The sequence below is a fragment of the Mus caroli genome, chromosome 16 (genome assembly GCF_900094665.2).
Source record: "Mus caroli chromosome 16, CAROLI_EIJ_v1.1, whole genome shotgun sequence".
NCBI classification, from domain to species: domain Eukaryota; kingdom Metazoa; phylum Chordata; class Mammalia; order Rodentia; family Muridae; genus Mus; species Mus caroli.
In genome coordinates, this window is record NC_034585.1 from 18,668,784 (window position 1) to 18,687,206 (window position 18,423).

The 18,423-nt window shown below is 43.9% G+C and overlaps 1 protein-coding gene across 5 annotated transcripts in view; it reads left to right on the forward strand.

Annotated features, from left to right (window-relative positions):
• Nucleotides 1-18,423, forward strand: part of Vps8 (VPS8 subunit of CORVET complex) — a 212,540-nt gene that overhangs the window by 14,150 nt on the left and 179,967 nt on the right. For 4 of the 5 annotated variants that reach the window (XM_029470466.1, XM_029470467.1, XM_029470469.1 and 1 more), the window contains exons 4-8: nt 7,637-7,767; nt 9,388-9,481; nt 12,586-12,618; nt 13,704-13,758; nt 16,724-16,729. In XM_029470466.1, coding sequence (XP_029326326.1) covers nt 7,637-7,767; nt 9,388-9,481; nt 12,586-12,618; nt 13,704-13,758; nt 16,724-16,729 — 319 coding nt within the window. The remainder of the gene's footprint in view (nt 1-7,636; nt 7,768-9,387; nt 9,482-12,585; nt 12,619-13,703; nt 13,759-16,723; nt 16,730-18,423) is intronic. The other variant, XM_021184755.2, reaches the window with a different exon arrangement.

An 18,423-nucleotide genomic window follows, 5' to 3' on the forward strand; every position in this document is an offset into this window, starting at 1 on the left:
AAACCCTGTCTCAAAAAAACCAAAAAAAAAAAAAAAAACCAAAACCCAACAAAACCCCTTGTGTTAATCATAGTCCTTAATACTTCAGTTTCTCAGTTGTACAAGCCCCGTTTCAGAAGCTCAGTAGCCATGTGTGGCTAGTGCCTACTGTAGTGGTCAGCAAAGACTCAGTGTCTTCATCATGGCAGGCAGCTCTGCTGGCCAGCAATAATCTATGTCTTGTTCATCTTTTGCCCTTTTCCCAGCTGTTCTGTTACCTTTCTGGGTGGGTGGGTGGGGGTGTCCATGAGTAAATGTGAGTTCACGTGAGATAAGGTACCAGTGATAGACCAAGAAAAGATTCTATGCAAGTCCAACTTGGCAAGCCAGTAAGTTTATTTGGCTTACTTTGAAGAGAATACATGACTCAAATATAGTCAATAAAAATTCCCACCCCAGCTTTCATCCATCATGAAAGTTAGTCAGAGTTCTCTAGAGAGACAGAAATTATAGAACACACACACACACACACACACACACACGATATATAAAATATAGAGGATGAGATTATATAGGTATTTTAGAATGGCTGTGTCTAGGTAGTTCAACAGTGGCTGACTACCAACTGAAAGTGCAAGAATCCAGTAGATGTTTAGTTTACAAGGCTGGCTGTCTCACCTGATCTTCAGTATATGCCAAACTCTTGAAGAAGAAGTGAAAGGATGGACTTGCCATCAAGAGTCTAAGAGCAAGCAGGCAAAGAGCAAGCCTCCTCCTTCCATGTCTTTTATAAAAGCTGCCACCAAGAGGGTGTGGCCCAGACTAAAGTGGGTGTGGCCCAGACTAAAGTGGGTGTGGCCCAGACTAAAGAGGGTGTGGCCCAGACTAAAGTGGGTGTGGCCCAGACTAAAGTTGGATCATCCCTCCTCAAAAAAGATCTGGGTCACAAATGGGTCTTCTCACGTCAGATGATTTAGTAGGAAAAAATAATCCCTCGCAGGTGTACTCAGCTGCTTGGGTTTAGTTAATTCCAGATGTAGTCAAGTTGACAATGAAGAATAGCCATCACGTCTGATTTTCTTCTTCCTATATACTCTTGGATCTTTCCAAACTACCTGTACCAGTGAGACAAGAGGCCAGTGCAGGCGCAAGCCCAGGTGTGGTGGTTTGAATGAGAATGGCTCCCATAGGCCGTATTGAGTGCTTGGTCTTAGTTGGTGAAACTATTTGGGAAGGATTAGGAGGTGTGGCCTTGTTTGAGTAGGTGTGTTATTGGGGGTGAGCTTTGAGGTTTCAGAAGCTGCTGTTCTGCCTTCCATTATGATCATGAACTCTAACCCTCTGAGAATGTAAGGCCTGTGTAAACTCTTCTATAAGTGAGACAATGGTGACCCTCTCTCCATTCCTGCTCTATACCTGCAGAGCCAGGGTTATCTCTGCTTGTGATAGCAGTGGCACAGTCATGATAGCTCCTGAGGTGAAAGCTGTTCACAGCACTCCATTCCTCTCCTGTGGCTCCTGCAAGCTTTCTGGCTTCTCTTCCACTATATTACCTGAGTTGTGAAGGGCTGATATGTACAGGAGTACACACTGAGAGTGGGTCATCACACCATAGCAATGGTCACTGAATTTCAGCAGTTTCATTATTATGAGTCACCGCTGTGTGTAACCACATCCCACAGCAAATAACCTTCCTCCATAACCAAGGCTGTCTGCAACAGACGTCAGACACAGTGTTTAGAAGGCAGTTATCCAGGCGTGTCATACCCATTTCACAATGTAATCACAGTAACCTGCCCTGGCCGTTGTCATTTCCTCAGGTAAAGGGTACAAAACACAGTTTTTCTTCTGTGGAGAGGCCTTTAAACTCACTCACTAACACTTGGTTGTGTCCGTAGCAGCTGTACCATTAGTGTACATCTTTCAAGATGTACCATTTTTCAACTATTGATAGTGGAGCACACGGTTCCTAACTAGCAGGCCTGTTAGTGACAGTTATCAGCAGCCTGGATAGCACCTTCTGGTACTACAAAAGCCAGACGCCAAGGAGGACAGGAGGGCACGGCATCTCATTATAGATGGTTGTGAGACACCATGTGGTTGCTGTGAATTGAACTCAGGACCTCTGTAAGAGTGGTCAGTGCTCTTAACCACTGAGCCATCTCTCCAGCCCACATTTTAAGTTTTTACGTAGGTATTCTTGTGCTCTGGACAAACCTTCTGCAGTGAAATGTTATTAATTTATTTATTAATTTTATGAATGTATTTAGAATTAATAATTTCTAACACAAAATCCTTTATTTAGAGGGAAGGACATTATTTTCAGCCAGTTTGGTTAACATAATTGCATTTTTGTTGGAGCTATCATACTTAGAATAGAATATGATCTTAATGGCCTTATTTGCATGTCTTTACACAAACATTGTCAATAAAAATAATGCTTCTATGGGAGAAGCCATCTCAGTAGTCAAGAGCACTTGTCGCTCTGCAGAGGACTTGGGTTCAGTTCTCAGTACTTACATGGTGTCTCACAACCATCCTTAACTTCATTTCCAAGGAATCTGATGCCCTCTTCATAGCTCCTTAGACACTAGGCACACACATGGTGTGCATTCATATGTGAGGTCAGAACACTCATATATATAATAGAAAAATAAATAAGTCTAATTTTTTATTTTCATTTTAATAATCTAAAAATAATAAAAAAATTTTCTAAGAATGAGACTGTCATCCATCATGCAAGCAAACTGTCCCAGAACAACTTTCTTGTCCCCGAGGTACAGTAAATTCTGTTGTTGATGTAACTCACTGAGAAGGTAATGCAGTTATTGTGAGTGTTACAGCTCTGAGGGAGAAGGTTTCCCCAATGCCAATGTTGCAACTCTGAAGGAAAGATATCCTGGCAGTCAGGAGCCAAGGAATACCACAAAGTCTTACCGCACAACAAACCTCACTCGGGATTCACTGGAAGGGAAAAACCCAGGAGGTGGCTGCCTCTGCTCTTGTGAGAACCACTGGCAACTGAGCAAAAGGCAGGCTTTATGTAGGGTTCCTGGGGGTCAAGGGGAGAGTTTTCCATGGTAGCGATTTCCAGAGTGAGGATTGGTGAGATATCAAGTCCTGAGCTTAGGGTGAGCCCATTGCTGGGTTTTCAAAACCTGGAAGTGAGCTCAGACTTTTTATCCTATAGTTACCACCTTGAGTATAATTTGGTGCCTATGTATTAGGTCTCTGTGGTAGATGCTGGCATTAAATAGTGCCATATGACAGCCTCTGTCCTTGAGAGACAAATGGGACTTGAAAATGGGCAGGTTTAGGAAGATAGGAGGTAAATAAGAGAAAGAAAAAGTAATAAAATCATTGTGAAGACTGAGAAGTTATTCTCCACCAATGAAATGAGCCAATTCAAGCTGAATTATATATCTAAAGTAAGTATATAAAGGGAAGCTGCCAATCATGGGCGGGTTCACTGGTCCCACAAGGCCAGGGAAATCTCCATGAGGAGTCAGACAGCAGGGAGGGGACAGAGGAAGAGAAGAGTGTGCGTATTCAAGTAGAGAGAGAATGCAGATGGGGGGAAGACCACAAGGTTTGGATTATATAGGAAAGAGCTCCCAGCCCCTGGGCTGGAAAGTTCAGGGCAGAGGGCAGGGTATTCCAGCCATGCCCTGTAATAGGTAGGGACTGAAGGATGCTGGGAGAACCTGGAGGCCAGGTCCACTTTGGCATGTTAAACATGGACCTCAGCCCCTTGTCCTGGGTCTGAAGGCCAACAAAGACTATCAGGAGTCATTAAAGAAAATTATTAACAAACCAAAAAAGGCAGCAGCGTAAATAAGCTCTTTCTCTAGAATATTATATGTATGTATTCTAAAATGTTCATTATATCAACCTGAGGGAGGCTGGCCACAAATGAACCTAAGGTGTTTTTAAAATGGAAAGATAGTAACTTGTGAGACATTGTGAACTCAAGACTCAGCACATGAAAGGATGACATTGCCAGGCCTTGAAATCACTGCCTCTTGGGTCCTAAGTTGGAAGTTACATTCTCTAACACAAACTTTTTTCTTGTCCCTTTCTTCCACTAAACTTGTTCTTTGACCTTGCCATGACCTTGTCTCTTGGCCTTTCATAATCTCAGGGTAATGTTGGGTTCACTTCAGTTCTGCTGTTGAGTAGCTAGGGATATCTTGTGAACATCTTGGGGTGTGCGCACAGCCCAGGGAACGAATCGTAAATGTGCATCATGGAGGCACTTACCAACCGAGCAGCCTGCGCAGTAGAGTGCACAGCCTGTCCTTACCTATGAACAACAACCTGTGCAGTAGAGTACGCAGCCTGTCCCAGAAGCTCCTCTTGGGCTTCAGCACCAAGGTCTAGAATAACTGTGACTCCAGCTTCTACCTGCATGGACTGGTTTGTATGCCTAACCTTACATACAGGATAGTGTACTCTTGTGTATGTATGTGTATGTACATGTATGTGCGAGGCACACATACCTGCGTCACTGACTTTTCCCTAGTACAGTGTTCTGAGGTTTTGTCATGTCTTATTGTAACAGTTTACCCTTCACTATGGCTCTTTCTTTATCTATCTCATCTGTTCATCCTCCTGTTGATAGACATTCATGTGGTTACAGCTGAGGATAATTCTATCATGTCTTGTGTTCACACAGCTACATTCTCACATTTTTCTTGTGCATGCCCTTTAGAATTGGTAAGCAATCATGCGTAACTTGGCTTTTAAGAACACTGCCACAGGCTGTCAAAGTGTTCCTTTAATATGTTCTTTAAGAGAAGTGTACCAGAGGTCTGGTGGTTTATGTGCCTGTTAACTGTTGAATTTGTGTGTCCCTCTTTGGTCTTTTATACTTACTGAAAGGTGCATAGTGACTTTAATTTTAATTTCTCTGAAGATTGATGACATTAGATGCCTCGAAGTGGGTTTTGTTCATTTGAATATCTCGTGGAAAACTTTTTTCTAAAAGTGATTTGTGGGCGTCTTTGTATCACATGTAACCCACAACGCCTGTCTTCTTTCACTCTGCTTATTTTTACACCACTATTGTTTCCATTTGATACTCAGGAACTATATTATCAGAGTTCAGCTTTCTAACCTTTCCCATTGTGACTCCCATTGTTTGTTTCCTGTGTTTCAGAAAATCTAGCCATTCTGAGGCCATGATGATATTGTTTTGTTTGTTCCAAAATCTGTATTGTTTTCCCTTTCACATTTGGATCTGTGATTCATCTGGATTTTTTTCTGTGTGTATCAATATGAGGTATGATCTGATACCATTTGCTGGAGAGAATATTCTTGGTTGTAATGTCACCTTTGCTATAGCTCAGAGGATCATCTATTTGAGAGTTGATTTAATTCCTCTGTCTGACTGCCCCAGTGTCACATTCTAAGATTGGAACTTTAGATCTTAAGTCTGACAATGTAGCTTAGTGGTAGAACATGTGCCTAGCATGTAAGGCCCTGGATTCATCACACACATACATACACACACACACACATATACACACACATACACACACACACACACACAGACTCAGATGACATACAGACACACATACATATATATATATACACACACCCATAGACTCAGAGATGCACATACATGTATGTACACACAGGCATATGCACACATGTACACAACATGCTCATAAATCTAAATAAACCACATATCAGTAAATAAACAAAACAAACATAGGCCTTGATAGCCAGTGGTTGGGGTCTCCCAGCTCTCTTGCCATTGAGAATGACCTCTAAGTTTTGTATTTTCACCATGCAAGGTTCAGGGCTTCCCTCGAGAACACTGTTCAACTTAATAAGAGCGTCTGGGTTTTACATAGTTTGGGGAAAGTTGACATCTCTACTGTGTAGCATTGGCTTCCTCAATCCTTTTATTTCCTTCTCCATTTCTTTCAGTAAGCCTGGCTTTTCTCAGGTGATCTGTTCTATTTAATTATGTGTCCAGGCTACTTAAGAAAATCAAACCAGGCTTTGATTGACTCTCCTGCCTGTGACCTTTACCCTGTAGTTCTTATTTCCAAATCATTTCCTTTTCCTACAGCAATTGTGGCAGTCTCTCTCAGCTCTCAAGTAACTGTCTCCTTGCCAAGTACAAACTCATTCTTAGCAGACATATGTGTGGTGGAGAATTCTGGAATGTAGTGAAATTATAGACTCCTTTATGTTGATGTTGAAGATAGATTTCAGAGCCATAACCACATGGCACTTAAAGCTGTGGTTATGAAGAAGCTTGCTTAAGTAGGGAGTGTCTGAGTAGCAGGAGAAGGGGGCTACACATATTCCTGGGGATTAGCAGTTTAGTGGTGAGCTGAGGAGAAGCTAGGAAACATGACCTGAGAGTCCAGGAAGAGGCACATCTGTGGGGAACCAAGGAGAGAGTTTCCAGTAGGGAATGGCCAGTAGAGAGTGTGGCATGGAAGCCGCTGACTGAGGGTGGGCAGCGGCTAGGACCTAGGACTTTCTGCTGGTCAGCTCTGCTGGTCAGCAGCTCAGTGAGACGAGAGTGGAGTAATGAGCATGAACGACTTCCCTGGAACACTGACTGGAAAGTGTCTTCCTTGATTCAGAGCCGACTGCATAGCCAGCTCCTCTTCTCTACTGCTTGCATAGATAAAAGTCCATCAGGAGTATCCCCTCCTCCATGCCCCTCAACACAGACACCCTGGAATCATCTGCCACTTTTTACCTGCCCTGCCCCTCCCCTTGTTTAAAGGTTACCAAGGGCCCTGATTTTAGCGTAGTTCTGTCTCTTTCTGCATGGCTCCCTTAGCCTCAGCCATCCTCAGCTGCATTCTTTTCTTCGTTGGTCTACCTGGTCTTTAACATTCCCCCTGCCATAGCTTCTCCCTGTCCCCTTCATTCAGCATGTGACCCCATTTATCTTTCTAAAACAGGGTTCCCATCTCGTCTCTGCTCCTTAAAAGTCTTGCTAGACTTCTCGCCACCCAGTGTAGATGGCACTCTAGTGAATAAATACGTGGGTACTGTTACATGCCTCGCCTCGTAATAGCTACTGCAGATACAGTAGCAGACAAGGCAGACATAGGCCCTCCAACATGATGGAAAACAACACCTTTTATAGCCTGGACCCCAGCTCCTCTGTCTGACCTTCTTCTGTTTCTGCTCATATACTCCAGCCACTTATGGCAACTTCCTTCGCCCCCAGTAAAACCCATGCTATGAGATCAAGGTTTCTGCGCATGTGTGTCCCATCCAGAATGCCTTTCTTCTGTATACCTGTCATGTTTTCATGGCAGACATTTGCAGGCAGGTGGCATTTGCTTTCTTCTAATTAGCCAGTGCTTGTTAGTCTCAGTAAAGCATCCCACAGCCTGGAGTTATAAAGGTATTTGCAGCTAACAGTGGTCTGCATGGCTGCTCTGCTTCTTCTGCTGTAAGAGAACTCTTTGGAGTTCATGAACTCTTTAGAGAGTGATCTCTGTGTGGACTCATTCTGGGAGTCCTGCGCCATGCCTCTCTGTGAATGAGGATGTATGGAAGGGAAGGGAAGAGCAGAAGCAGGCCCTGGGGTGCTGTGGGGAGACCAACAGTGCCTGGCTCCCTTTGGTGCAGAGAATTTGCAGTCTTGAGTTTATGGCTGCATCTTCTTTTAATGTAGACGGACGATGAAGATGAGTCTTTCATTCTGGAGGACCCTACCTTGTTAAACGTCGACACCATCGACTCTCACTCTTACGATACCTCATCTGTGGCGAGCTCAGACAGCGGCGACAGGGCCAACCTAAAGAGGTAAGTATTCTTGTAAATCATACTTACGCTTGGCTAAAGTGTACAGTTACTTACAGTCACTAGCTTTATGGTACAGTCTAACATGACTTTTTAAAGCCAGCGTCTTCATGATGCAGTATAGTTTCATTATTTAAAGTAACTGTCTTCATGCTACAGTGTAATTAATCAGCTGTTGGAGGGGGCATAGCCTAGTTGGGGCACACTCTTCAGAGCTTGGCTGCCTGGCAGACCATGATACTGCACTCCCCCGCACCCACTTTCCAAGGTCAGCTCCAGAATTCTTCATTTCCTTGGAGCAGTTTCAGAGGAGACTCTCAGAGATGATTAAAAGTCAGGGGAAAAGGCTTCGAACTCTAAATAACTTCAGTTTGGGCTGTTTTCACGTTCCAGATTCTTGTGAGAACATGAAGTGTTCTTTCGTGAGAGGCGTGGAGGAAGTGCCGCGTGAACCGCTTTATTGAATCCACGTGTGGCTGGACTGCTGCCCACGTGCTCGGTGTTCCTCCTCTTGTGTCAGGGCTGTATTCCTGAGGCTGCCATCTTGGACGGGGATCCTTGTAGGGGTGCCCACCTCCTCATTATAGCTTAGTGCTTTGCGAACAGACTGGTGTCTTTGATGGCCTGAATTCCCTGTTTAAAAGCCATGGTATTCTCTTGCTGCCAATCAGGAGTGTCTGACCTTTTGATATTGTCACAGGTTCTTACTTGAGAACCGTGCAACTTAGGTGAAAAAAAATCACACCTACATAATCTCGTCAGAGCTTGAACAGCCTCCTGATTTTGTGTGAACTGTGTTGGTGGTGCTCTTGGGCAGGAGTTGGACGTGACTGGTACTTGATAGCCAGAAGTCCTTGGTGGTATCAGTCTTGGCACCGTTACCACTTGGAGCCTGTCTATGCCTGTTTGTGGTCGTTTCCCCACACTGTGTCCTAACATCCTCATCCATCGGGAACTGGACAGCTCTTTCCTGGTAGCTGTGCCTCATAGCTTCCAATAAGCAGGACACATTCTCCATTTGCATGGCATTCTGTGCTTTCATCTTTATGAGCTGTCTATCAGCTAAGGGACAGACAGCTATCCCTTAGGACGGCCTGTGACTTCATTCTTGGGATCAGCAGAGCACACTTTTACTTTGAATGGGAACGCCCCATTAATGTGTGGTAAAAGTTTAAGGATCCCTTTAGGATGGCGGAGTGAAAGGAGCCATAAGCAGGAGCAACAGAGCGAGTGACAAGTGTGGGTGAGGGCGTTGGGAAGGTGTTCCAAGTTGTCACAGTTAGGGGGAGGAAGGAGGACAGAGGCCCTCAGGCAAGCAGGTGATGCAGACTCAGCAGCAGGAGGGCTGCCTGATTCTGTCAGGCGGGCAGTGGGAGATGAATGTTAGTTCACTCTTTTTCTTGCCTGAGCCTCAAGGTGGGTCAGAGCACACCGGAATGCTGCTCTTTTAGGCTTTTATGCATCTTTTAATATCAATTAACAATAATAACTACATAATGATTAATAATTAATCACAGCAACACAGTGTTACTTTCTATTTTTTAAATGTATTTTCTTCTTTCAGAGCTGTGGGATCCTGCCTTTTCAGCCCTTCGATCTGTTAAATGTTTCTCTCTATCTTAGGAAGAAGAAGTTACCGGACTCTTTCTCGCTGCATGGGTCGGTTATGCGACATTCACTTCTAAAGGGGATATCTGCACAGATCGTGTCCGCAGCCGTGAGTGTCCGTTCTCCCCACAGCCTGACCTGTAGGGATGCAGTAGGATGAGCGCTGACCAGGCTTTGCTCTTCTCCTGCCTCGAAGTTTAGGAAGAATACAGTGTTTGGCTTGTATGGCTTTTCTGATTACTTTTGACTTGTAAGACATGGCCATACATCTTGACAGAGGAATTAATGTACCCGTGAGAATAAAGGTTGCGGGCATTTCAGTGTGCCCAAGTGAAGCCCATTGGTAAGCCGGGAGGACGCTGTCTGCTCTCTCCTTGAGCTTCTTCCCAGGTCTGTTGCTGTCCTGTTCCTGAGTCTGGCTGAGGTGAAGTGCTTGCTCTTCAGCCTCTCTATGGACAGATGGCGGATTGGGATCTCTTATAACCAAGTGCTGCTGTGAAGGGAGGTGAGCGCCGTTGTACGATGGCTGCAGCGGCAGGGTTGTGGCCTCCTCTGCAAATGCTTTAGAATACTGGGACAGTACGTGGAAGTGGCTAGCAACACTGAGTCACTGGGCACTCTCCACGCTCCCCTCTGACCTCACAGCCCGTGCCTAAGTCCGTTTTCTGAGTTCAGCAGTCCTGTGCATGATATGGAAGGCAGTATAAAGAGATGAGGACAGCAGGGACTTCAATGTTGTTTGTGTTGTTTCCATGGAGTTTAGTTAACAGTTCATATATTTAAGTTGGAACAGGGTGAGACAGTAGGAGTCATGACGTGCGCTTGTTCTGTTTTCAGTTCTGTCAGAGAACTCACTTTTGCAGGTAGGAAATGGTGTTCGTCCTGGGCAGCTAGGGTGTCCTGAGCCGGCTGATGCACATAGCCTCAGACATGATGTTACATAGAGAAAGCCACGTCGTGGAGACTGGGCAGTGCCCGTCCTCTGTTAGGTGGAGAGGAACTCATACTTGCCAGAATGGAAACCACCTGTTGAGGATCATGTTTCCATGACATTTTCTGAATTTAATCCTTATGTAGGTGATGAAAGTCATTCCTTTCAAAAATCAAGACGAACCAGGGCAGTCATTTGACCCACCTGTGCAGTTTAAAAAATATTTTGAGTAGTGGAGACTGAGCTAGAACTCAGACACTGAGCGCTGATTAGTTAAGCCTGTTGTTTAGAAGGGGTTCCCTGCGCCGTGTGGCGGCAGTTCTGATAAGCCCCAGAGTGTCAGCACTCTGCTCTCTCTGCACATCGCTCTGGCTAGCCGCTTTGACGTGTCCGGATAGTGCTGCTCTTGGCGCGCCCGCTGGGCTTGCTTCTCTGACCTCGGATTAGCAGCTCTTGGTGAAGTTGCATGCTTCTCTGATGGCTGGCTTATTAACATGTAAAGCTGTGGTGGCTTATTAACATGTAAAGCTGGCTCTCTGGGGGGTGCTCTCCCTGGATGGCTGCTCAGTTGTGGCTTTAGCCCTGTGCAGCGATTCTATCAGGCCTGTTTGCACCTTGAGCATCCTGACTTTGGAGTCCATGGATGAAAAACACTTTGGAAACATGATATTTTTGAGTCTTACTGTTTAGTTTTGGGACCCATCTCAAAGTAATGTGACATATGACTATATTTAAAATACATTGGGATTACATTGTTAAGGAATATCCCATTTTAAGGATGAACCTAAGTAAGGTACTATACATGCCTCAGCACAGTGTTTTATTATTGTTTGAAAACATGCCCACTGTGTCAGACTCTCGTGGGGTGACTGCTAAAATGCAGGTTTTTGGATCACCTTCTGACTCGAGCCATTAGTGGAAGAGCACTGGGACTTGCATTCTCAGTAATATCCCAGCAGGGTCAGGGTGGCTTTCAAGAAGCACTGCCCTGGGTGCTGCAGCACTGTCACTAATTGCATAATTTAATTATGAATTTTGTCCTTCCCTTCCTCTCCTCCATCTCCCCCTCCCTCACTCCCACTAGCTGTGCCTTAGCTCACTGCTCAGCACCCAACCTGTGCCTTAGCTCACTGCCTAGCCACCCCACTAGCTGTGCCTTAGCTCACTGCTCAGCACCCAACCTGTGCCTTAGCTCACTGCTCAGCCACCCCACCTCTGCTTTAGCTCACTGCCCAGCCAGGCCACTTGACTTTCCCATTTTTGTCTTTCTCATTCATCTCGATTTCGAGAGTGTTTTTATTTTTTAGTTAGCATAGAAGATTGAAGGTTTCCTTATGGCATTTTGATAACATTTACTTTTGGTCTACCCATCCATCCCCTACACCCTTCTCCTTCATTTTCCTGCTCCACCCCAGGAGAATTCCAATTTAGTGTTGAAATGATTCCCACATCTGTCCTTTATATCTTCTGAAGTCAGATGGCTTCTGCATTCATTTGAATGTGGTTCATGCTTTTCATCTGAGCTCTCTCATCCCTGCTTTCTCCATGCAGGGCAGAGTACAAATCGTGCATGAGGTATTTATGTCAATCCATGGTCAGCTCTGGACGTTGGGTGAAGGTGCTGCCCCAGTGCAGTGTCGCCCAAGCTGTGCTGATTGCCTCAGGCTATGTCCACAGGACGTGTGCTAGGATTAATAGAGCAGGACTTGTCAGTTTTCAGAATGCATGGAGATTACTATCAGACAGCTGGTGGCTTTTGTGTTTTGGTCACTGGGGAGGAGCTGACGTGGTACTTCAGGTTTGGCCTCACCCTGTCTGACAATGGACTCGTTGTTTCCCATGGATGGTGGGCTTCATCTCGATGGTGGAGTTAATCTGCTGGAGGGAAGCCTCCTCCTAAGACATGGGGTGCCTGCAGCACGTTCCCCTTTTCTGAAAATTTTGATTCTACTCTTTTGGTCCTGTAGACTCTAGTCTGTTCGAATTATGGGAAACAGGCCTCCTTCTTCTCTTTATTTATTTTATTTCTTTATTTTTTATTAGAAATACTGTATTTCTAATCAGTACCCAGAGTTTCTGTTACAGTTAGTTAAATACAACCGGCTGCTTTCCCGCTTGTTGATTGCTGTCCATAGCTTTGGAATGGAGCTGACTGGAGGGGCAGGCCAAGGGCGCACTTCTTACCTAAGTTGTTCAGTCAGAGTGTGCACAAAGAGAGACTGCATGCTTGCTTTCAATGCTGTTATCTTTTTCAAATTCTTCTTTTTTAAAATCTCATTTAGGACAAAGTAGATGCTGGCTTGCCTACAGCAATTGTAAGTATACCTTTTAACCCTTAAGGTAAGATTTTTAATTTCACTGAGCTCTCAGGTTTATTCTTAAACTATTCAGTGCTATTACAATAATAATTACAATAATAACTGTTTGGTTAGGAGTCGAGTTTAAAGCTTGGTCATGTTGGCGTTTGGCTTCTCTACTTTATTGAGTAGCTGTTAGGTTTGCTTGAGAGCAGGTAATGGAGTAATAGACCTTTTCAGCATTAGGTCCCCTGTGAGCTGCCTCCCTTGTTCTGTGAGGACTGGACTAGCATGAGTGAGCTCACTCTGCTAATACACACTCCACAGCTATGGACCCCAGGGCCAGGCCTGCACAGAGTGTCTGCAGTGGCTGGGGCAAGCTAAAGGAGCCTTGGAAGTGCATTAGGGATCTGTGTTCTGGTTCCCTTCAGCTGCCTCCATGGCTTTCCCATTACTCACCGCTGCAGAAGTGGGCTCAAGTGGAACATTCTGGTGTCGCTGGGCTGCTGGTGATAAACTGGAGAAAAGTCTTCTCATCCCCCACATTGCAAGAGGCCCTGCCTCTGTGGGCAATAGAAGCACCTCTTTAGTGGGCTGCCGGGGAGGGGTGGTTTTTTTTTTTTTTTTTTTTTTTTAATTTTAAAGTTGCTTTAACAGTGGTCCTCAACCTGCCCTGAGTGCAGCCTCTTACTTAATACAGTTGCTCATGTTGTGGTGACCCCCAGTCATAAAATTATTTTTGTTACTACTTCATAACTGTAATTTTGCTACTGTTATGAATTGTAACATAAATATCTGTGTTTTCTGATGGTCTTAGGGGACCCCTTTGAAAGGGTCATTTGACACCCTCCCCCCCAAGGAGTTGTGACTCATAGGTTGAGAACGGAAGATTTAAAGGCAGCCAAATGACTAGTTTATATATAATATTGAATGTGTGGTATTTTGATAACACTTCTCTTAAACTTAGATGAATTCTTGGAAGTGACTGTGATTTCTCGCTCTGTTCTCTGGCTGCAGTGACTTATTTCGGCGGCTGGCACATCAGCCGATGTCTGGAGGATGTCTGCAGAATGGACGCTGATTGGTCTCCCTTTCCTTTCTAGGCCGTGTCCAGTCTCATAGCGGTGGGAACGTCTCACGGACTGGCTTTAATATTTGGTAATTTTCTAACTACTTTCTTATTTTGAATATTAAGATTCCTTTGGGTTTTATAATGTCCTTTAATTTTATTTTATACGGTAAACTTGATTTTCATGGATGCAACAGGGAAAACATGAAGAAGCATGAGTTGGTATTTTTAAGTTAGAAATGACTGCTGGTGGCTTCCTTCAACTACACACTGCACGTCTCTCCTCCCTTATGAATATGTGAGGTGTTTCTGCCAGCACAGCTGCTGGGGTTCTCTGCACCTACCCAGAGGAATGATGTTGGAAAGAGCCTTGGCTTGTCAGCATGTCTCCCTCCAGCTGGTGGTGATAATAATTTTTTATTCTAAGTCAGATTCCAGTCATGGGTGCTCAAAACAGTCTTCAGGGAAGTGGGTTCCCCAGGTTTCTGAGTCATTTCCATTGTAAATCTTTCTAAACTGAAAAAAAAAAGATGTTATCCTGTAATTAGCTTGTTTTCTAAGTTAAGAGAGCACGGATAGGCTATTTGCATAGTAGAAACTGTGGCATTCCATCATTTTTCTCTGAGCCTAATCAGTTTCATTAGTCCCTTGCCTTTGAATTCAGTATGCAAGCAGACTGTTTTGATCTATTTAAACATTTAAAATCCATCAGATAATATGCTTAGCTCTTTGTGTGTGTGAGTGTTCTCCTCTGGGTCTCAAGATCTGTATTTCTTTTTTTAAGTGGGAAAATAGCAAGAACTGCTCAGTAAGGGTTATGTGAGGGGGCTTTATTAACACAGCCATAGTTTGACTTCTGTGGAGTCTTAGCTTTTTGCCATACATGCGAATAACTAGTTATTTTCCATTGTTACTGAACAATTTGACTTTCCATTTATAAATTTTCCATTATTCCAAAAGCTTTATTTAACATTTAATTGTAATACCTATTCTTTTCAAAGGTGGTTGATTTAAATAATTGTTTTATTTCTTGAAAAGCAGAAGATTAGAAACCCAAGTGTAATTTCCCTGAGAGAACTTTAGAATTGAATCTTTAAATGGTAGCTCTTTCTTTATAATTGATACGTATCTATAGTAGAAAATGTACAAAAGCATAGGTGTGCACAAGTTGGAAAATATAAAATGTCAAATTCTAATATCTAGGGATAATCTATATAGCACTTCTGATAGCCATTCAGCCTTTGTCCCACATATGTATATAAGTGTGTGCATACTCCCTAGTGAGACCATGATAATTAGAGCCTTCTTTCGTTTACAGCAGTTCCTCCCCTGCATTTCCATATTTGCATCTTCTTTGTTCATTTGAGATGTCTCACTGTGTAGCTTAGGCTTGCCCAGAACTTGCTATATGGCCTGGACAGGCCACAGACTCATGGTGGCCATCTTGCCTTAGCCTCCCAGTGTTGAGAGCACGGGCCTGGAACATTGTTTTAATGGACACACAACATCCTTTCAAATGGATTCATAGCTCAAGAAAGCCACTTAAACTGTTTCTAAACAGTAGTGTCACGTGCAGCTGTGTTTCTGTACTTTTTGCATATGATCACTTTTAAAACAAGTTCCTGCAAGTGGTCTGGGACATGAGCATTAAAGACTTCATGTTCCTGCTTTATTGCCTTCCAGAAAACTCTATGAGCATGGTCTCCGGTAGGTGGGAGAGCCTTGTTTCCTTCAGGGTTATAATTTATTAGATCATTAGACTCCGGGGTAGGCTCTCACCGTCTTGTTGCAGTGCTCTAACGTCATGTGCAGGAAGCGATTGAGGCCAGGGCTAAGGGATGTGCACAGAATTATGATACTGCTCCTAGATCGGCAGTCTCCAGCGTTTTAAGCAGTTCTTTTTCCTGAAAGAAAAGAGGCAGAACTGTAAGAAATGCAAAAAGGGCTGAAGATGACGGCAGGCAGAGCATACTGGCATGCTTATCTGCCAGGGGATGTATGTCGGTGTTTTCCTTTCCCTTCAGTAGTGGTCACTTTTCCTCAGCTCGGCGCTAATCCAGAGGTCAGAAGAGCGTGCCTGCTTATCGTCTCCGGGCAGTGCTTACTGCAGACAAGTCTGCTAGCACGAAAGAGTGCATGCTATCATGCTGTCTCTCATTGCCTTGCACCTGCCTGCTGTCTGTCTAAATTCCTCAGGGTTTTTTTCTGTAGATGTGGTGAAACAACCTTTTCTTATGACTTCACACGGAAGACAGTGTGCCAGAGTGGACGTTCTGTGGCAGAACAGCGGTACTCTGGTTTTACATTGAGTTTTAACAGTGCAGTTAATACATTGCACTGCTTGTTTGTAAGAGACAGATGTTTGGACATTGCTTTCAAACAGATGCATTCAAATATGCTAAAAAGCTCAGAAACAAATGTCAGATACTACAACGTATCTAGACTAGACGTCGGGCTTGGTTGCCGGGTGGTGTTGGCACATAGAGGCAGAGGCAGACAGGTCTCTGAGTTGGAGACCAACACGGTCAGCAGAGCAAGTTCCAGGACAGCCAGGGCCACACAGAGAAACCCTGCCTTTGTTTATCACAGAAGAACCCTAACAGAAAGACCGACTTTGATCACCATAAGGGTCTCTGTGGAACAGGTCCGAGTCATGAAGACAGTGACCCCACATGTCTGAAAGGCCTGTGCAGTTACAGTGGGTGGCACTTGGTGTGTCTTGTGTGCTTCTCACCTACATAGGGCTTCCTCCTCCGTTTCCATTCGTCCCTGCTGTGCACTGGTGATCTGTCTCTGAATTGTTTTGTTTCTGTTTAACTGGATCATGCCTTTGCTTACCGTGCTCTAATTTGAATGTTGCATGTTTTCTCTTTCCCCAGAGCCAATCCCTGATTGTTACCACAAACATTAGGAACACCTCTTAAGCAAATTCAGTGTCTGTCACTCGTGCAGATAAACAAAGCTCACCACTCACCTGCATTTCTCTCTGAACTTTTGAACTGATTTCTTGCCTTTTCTCCCTCTCTTTTGATCTTTTCTCCATGGATTCAAAAGGAAAAGGTATAGTAAATTTGGTATGCATGAACAGTTCCTTTTCTTTTGAGCTTTTTAATGTTGAAAGCGAGTATTGTCAATTACACTTAAGCCTTCTTAGAAAAGAAAAATAAATCACTACTTAAAAATTGGTTAAAACAGGCATTGTGAAAAACTCAAAATATATGCATATTTTAAATGCTTTATTTTAGCTAAAAATATGGGATTCCTTTAGGTAGCTGTCAGAATGTTCTGTTTCCTCTAGTCTTTTCGTACAGTTCTGAGCCTTCACTTGAAGCTTGTGTCATCCAGTGGAGGTCTGCAGTATCGTTATTTTTGTCATAAACTTTATCAGTAATGAGCCACTCAGGATTTAAACACCTCTCAGTTAATGCATGAGTACAGGATTCTACGTTCTAACACAATGTTGCTTCAGTCTTTAATGTAATGTTACCTTGTTGCTATCCAGTTTCTTGACACTTTTGTGAAGTAACTGGCCTTTTCCAGGCGTTTCTGAAACACCTGCTTTGTGCTCAGGGCAGCTGAGGCTCTTCTGTTTGTACTCTGGTCTGTCAGTTAATGGGCTGCTTGTGTTTTTAAAGTACACTGGCATCACAGTGGCATGCATGCGTGGGAATGAACACTGGCTCTTCTGTAGACGCAGCTTTCCTGAAGGTAGCCAGGGAGCCATGGGATTCAGTGAGCCTGGTTAGAGAGCTTCACAGGAGGAATAAGGATTTGGCTGTATGAGCTCTGCAGTTAAAGTGGGTCTGCTACTTTACATCGGGGTGACAAGTGGTTTATAACGAGGTCTCCTGTTTTACTTTCTCTTGGGCCTAGAGCTCATTACAGTGTGAATGAATAAAGGATAAGAAAATAGCACTTGAGAGTAGTGACTACTGACAGGGTAGACTTCCCTGCTTGCCAGTACATTTGACTCCTTGTCACTAGTTCCTTTTCTCATTGTCTGTGAGACTAATTTAAACATTAGTTTGAAGATGCAGAGGACTGGGTTCATTTTAGTATATGGAAAGAAAAATTCCTGAAGTATGTTCAGCTTTCGATTTTAAGTAATTGTGGCTTTTCGTTGCTCTTTTTTTCATGTTACAGCTAAGTTTAGCATGAGGTCAAGCCTAAGCAAAGTGTGCTTTGAGCGTTAGCCAAGTGATTGGTGTCAGGAGTGCTGTAGATTTTGAGTTTTTGGGATTTTGGAATATTTGTATAGACGTCACAGGCTGAACAGCCCTACTTTAAAACTCTAATATTCAGAATGCTCCAAAATCAAGTGTTGGAAAGTCAGTCCGATGCTCAGAACAGATTGGATTTCCGAGTACTTCAGGCTTTGGTTGTTTGGATTAGGGATGCTCCTCTGGTACTAATGAAAACCAAGTGTAATTCACTGTACAGCCAAAGAGCCTTTGTTTGTTTTTTTGTTTTTTGCTTTGAGACAAAGTATCACTTTGTATTTCTGGTTGCCCTGGGACTTGCTAGTAGAACAAGTTGGCCTTGAATTTGCCTCAGTTTTGCCTGTGCAGCCTGTGTTGGGATTATAGGCATGGTTCACCACACCCAGCTACTGTGCCTTTTGTGATTCTGGACTTAGAGTCCTCTTAAATTAATTTGTGAGCTATATTATTACTTCTGATAATAACTCCTGCATTTGTGTCACATGATAATTATCAGATTGTCATGTCAAACTTCGAAGTGTGTGTGTGGGGCGG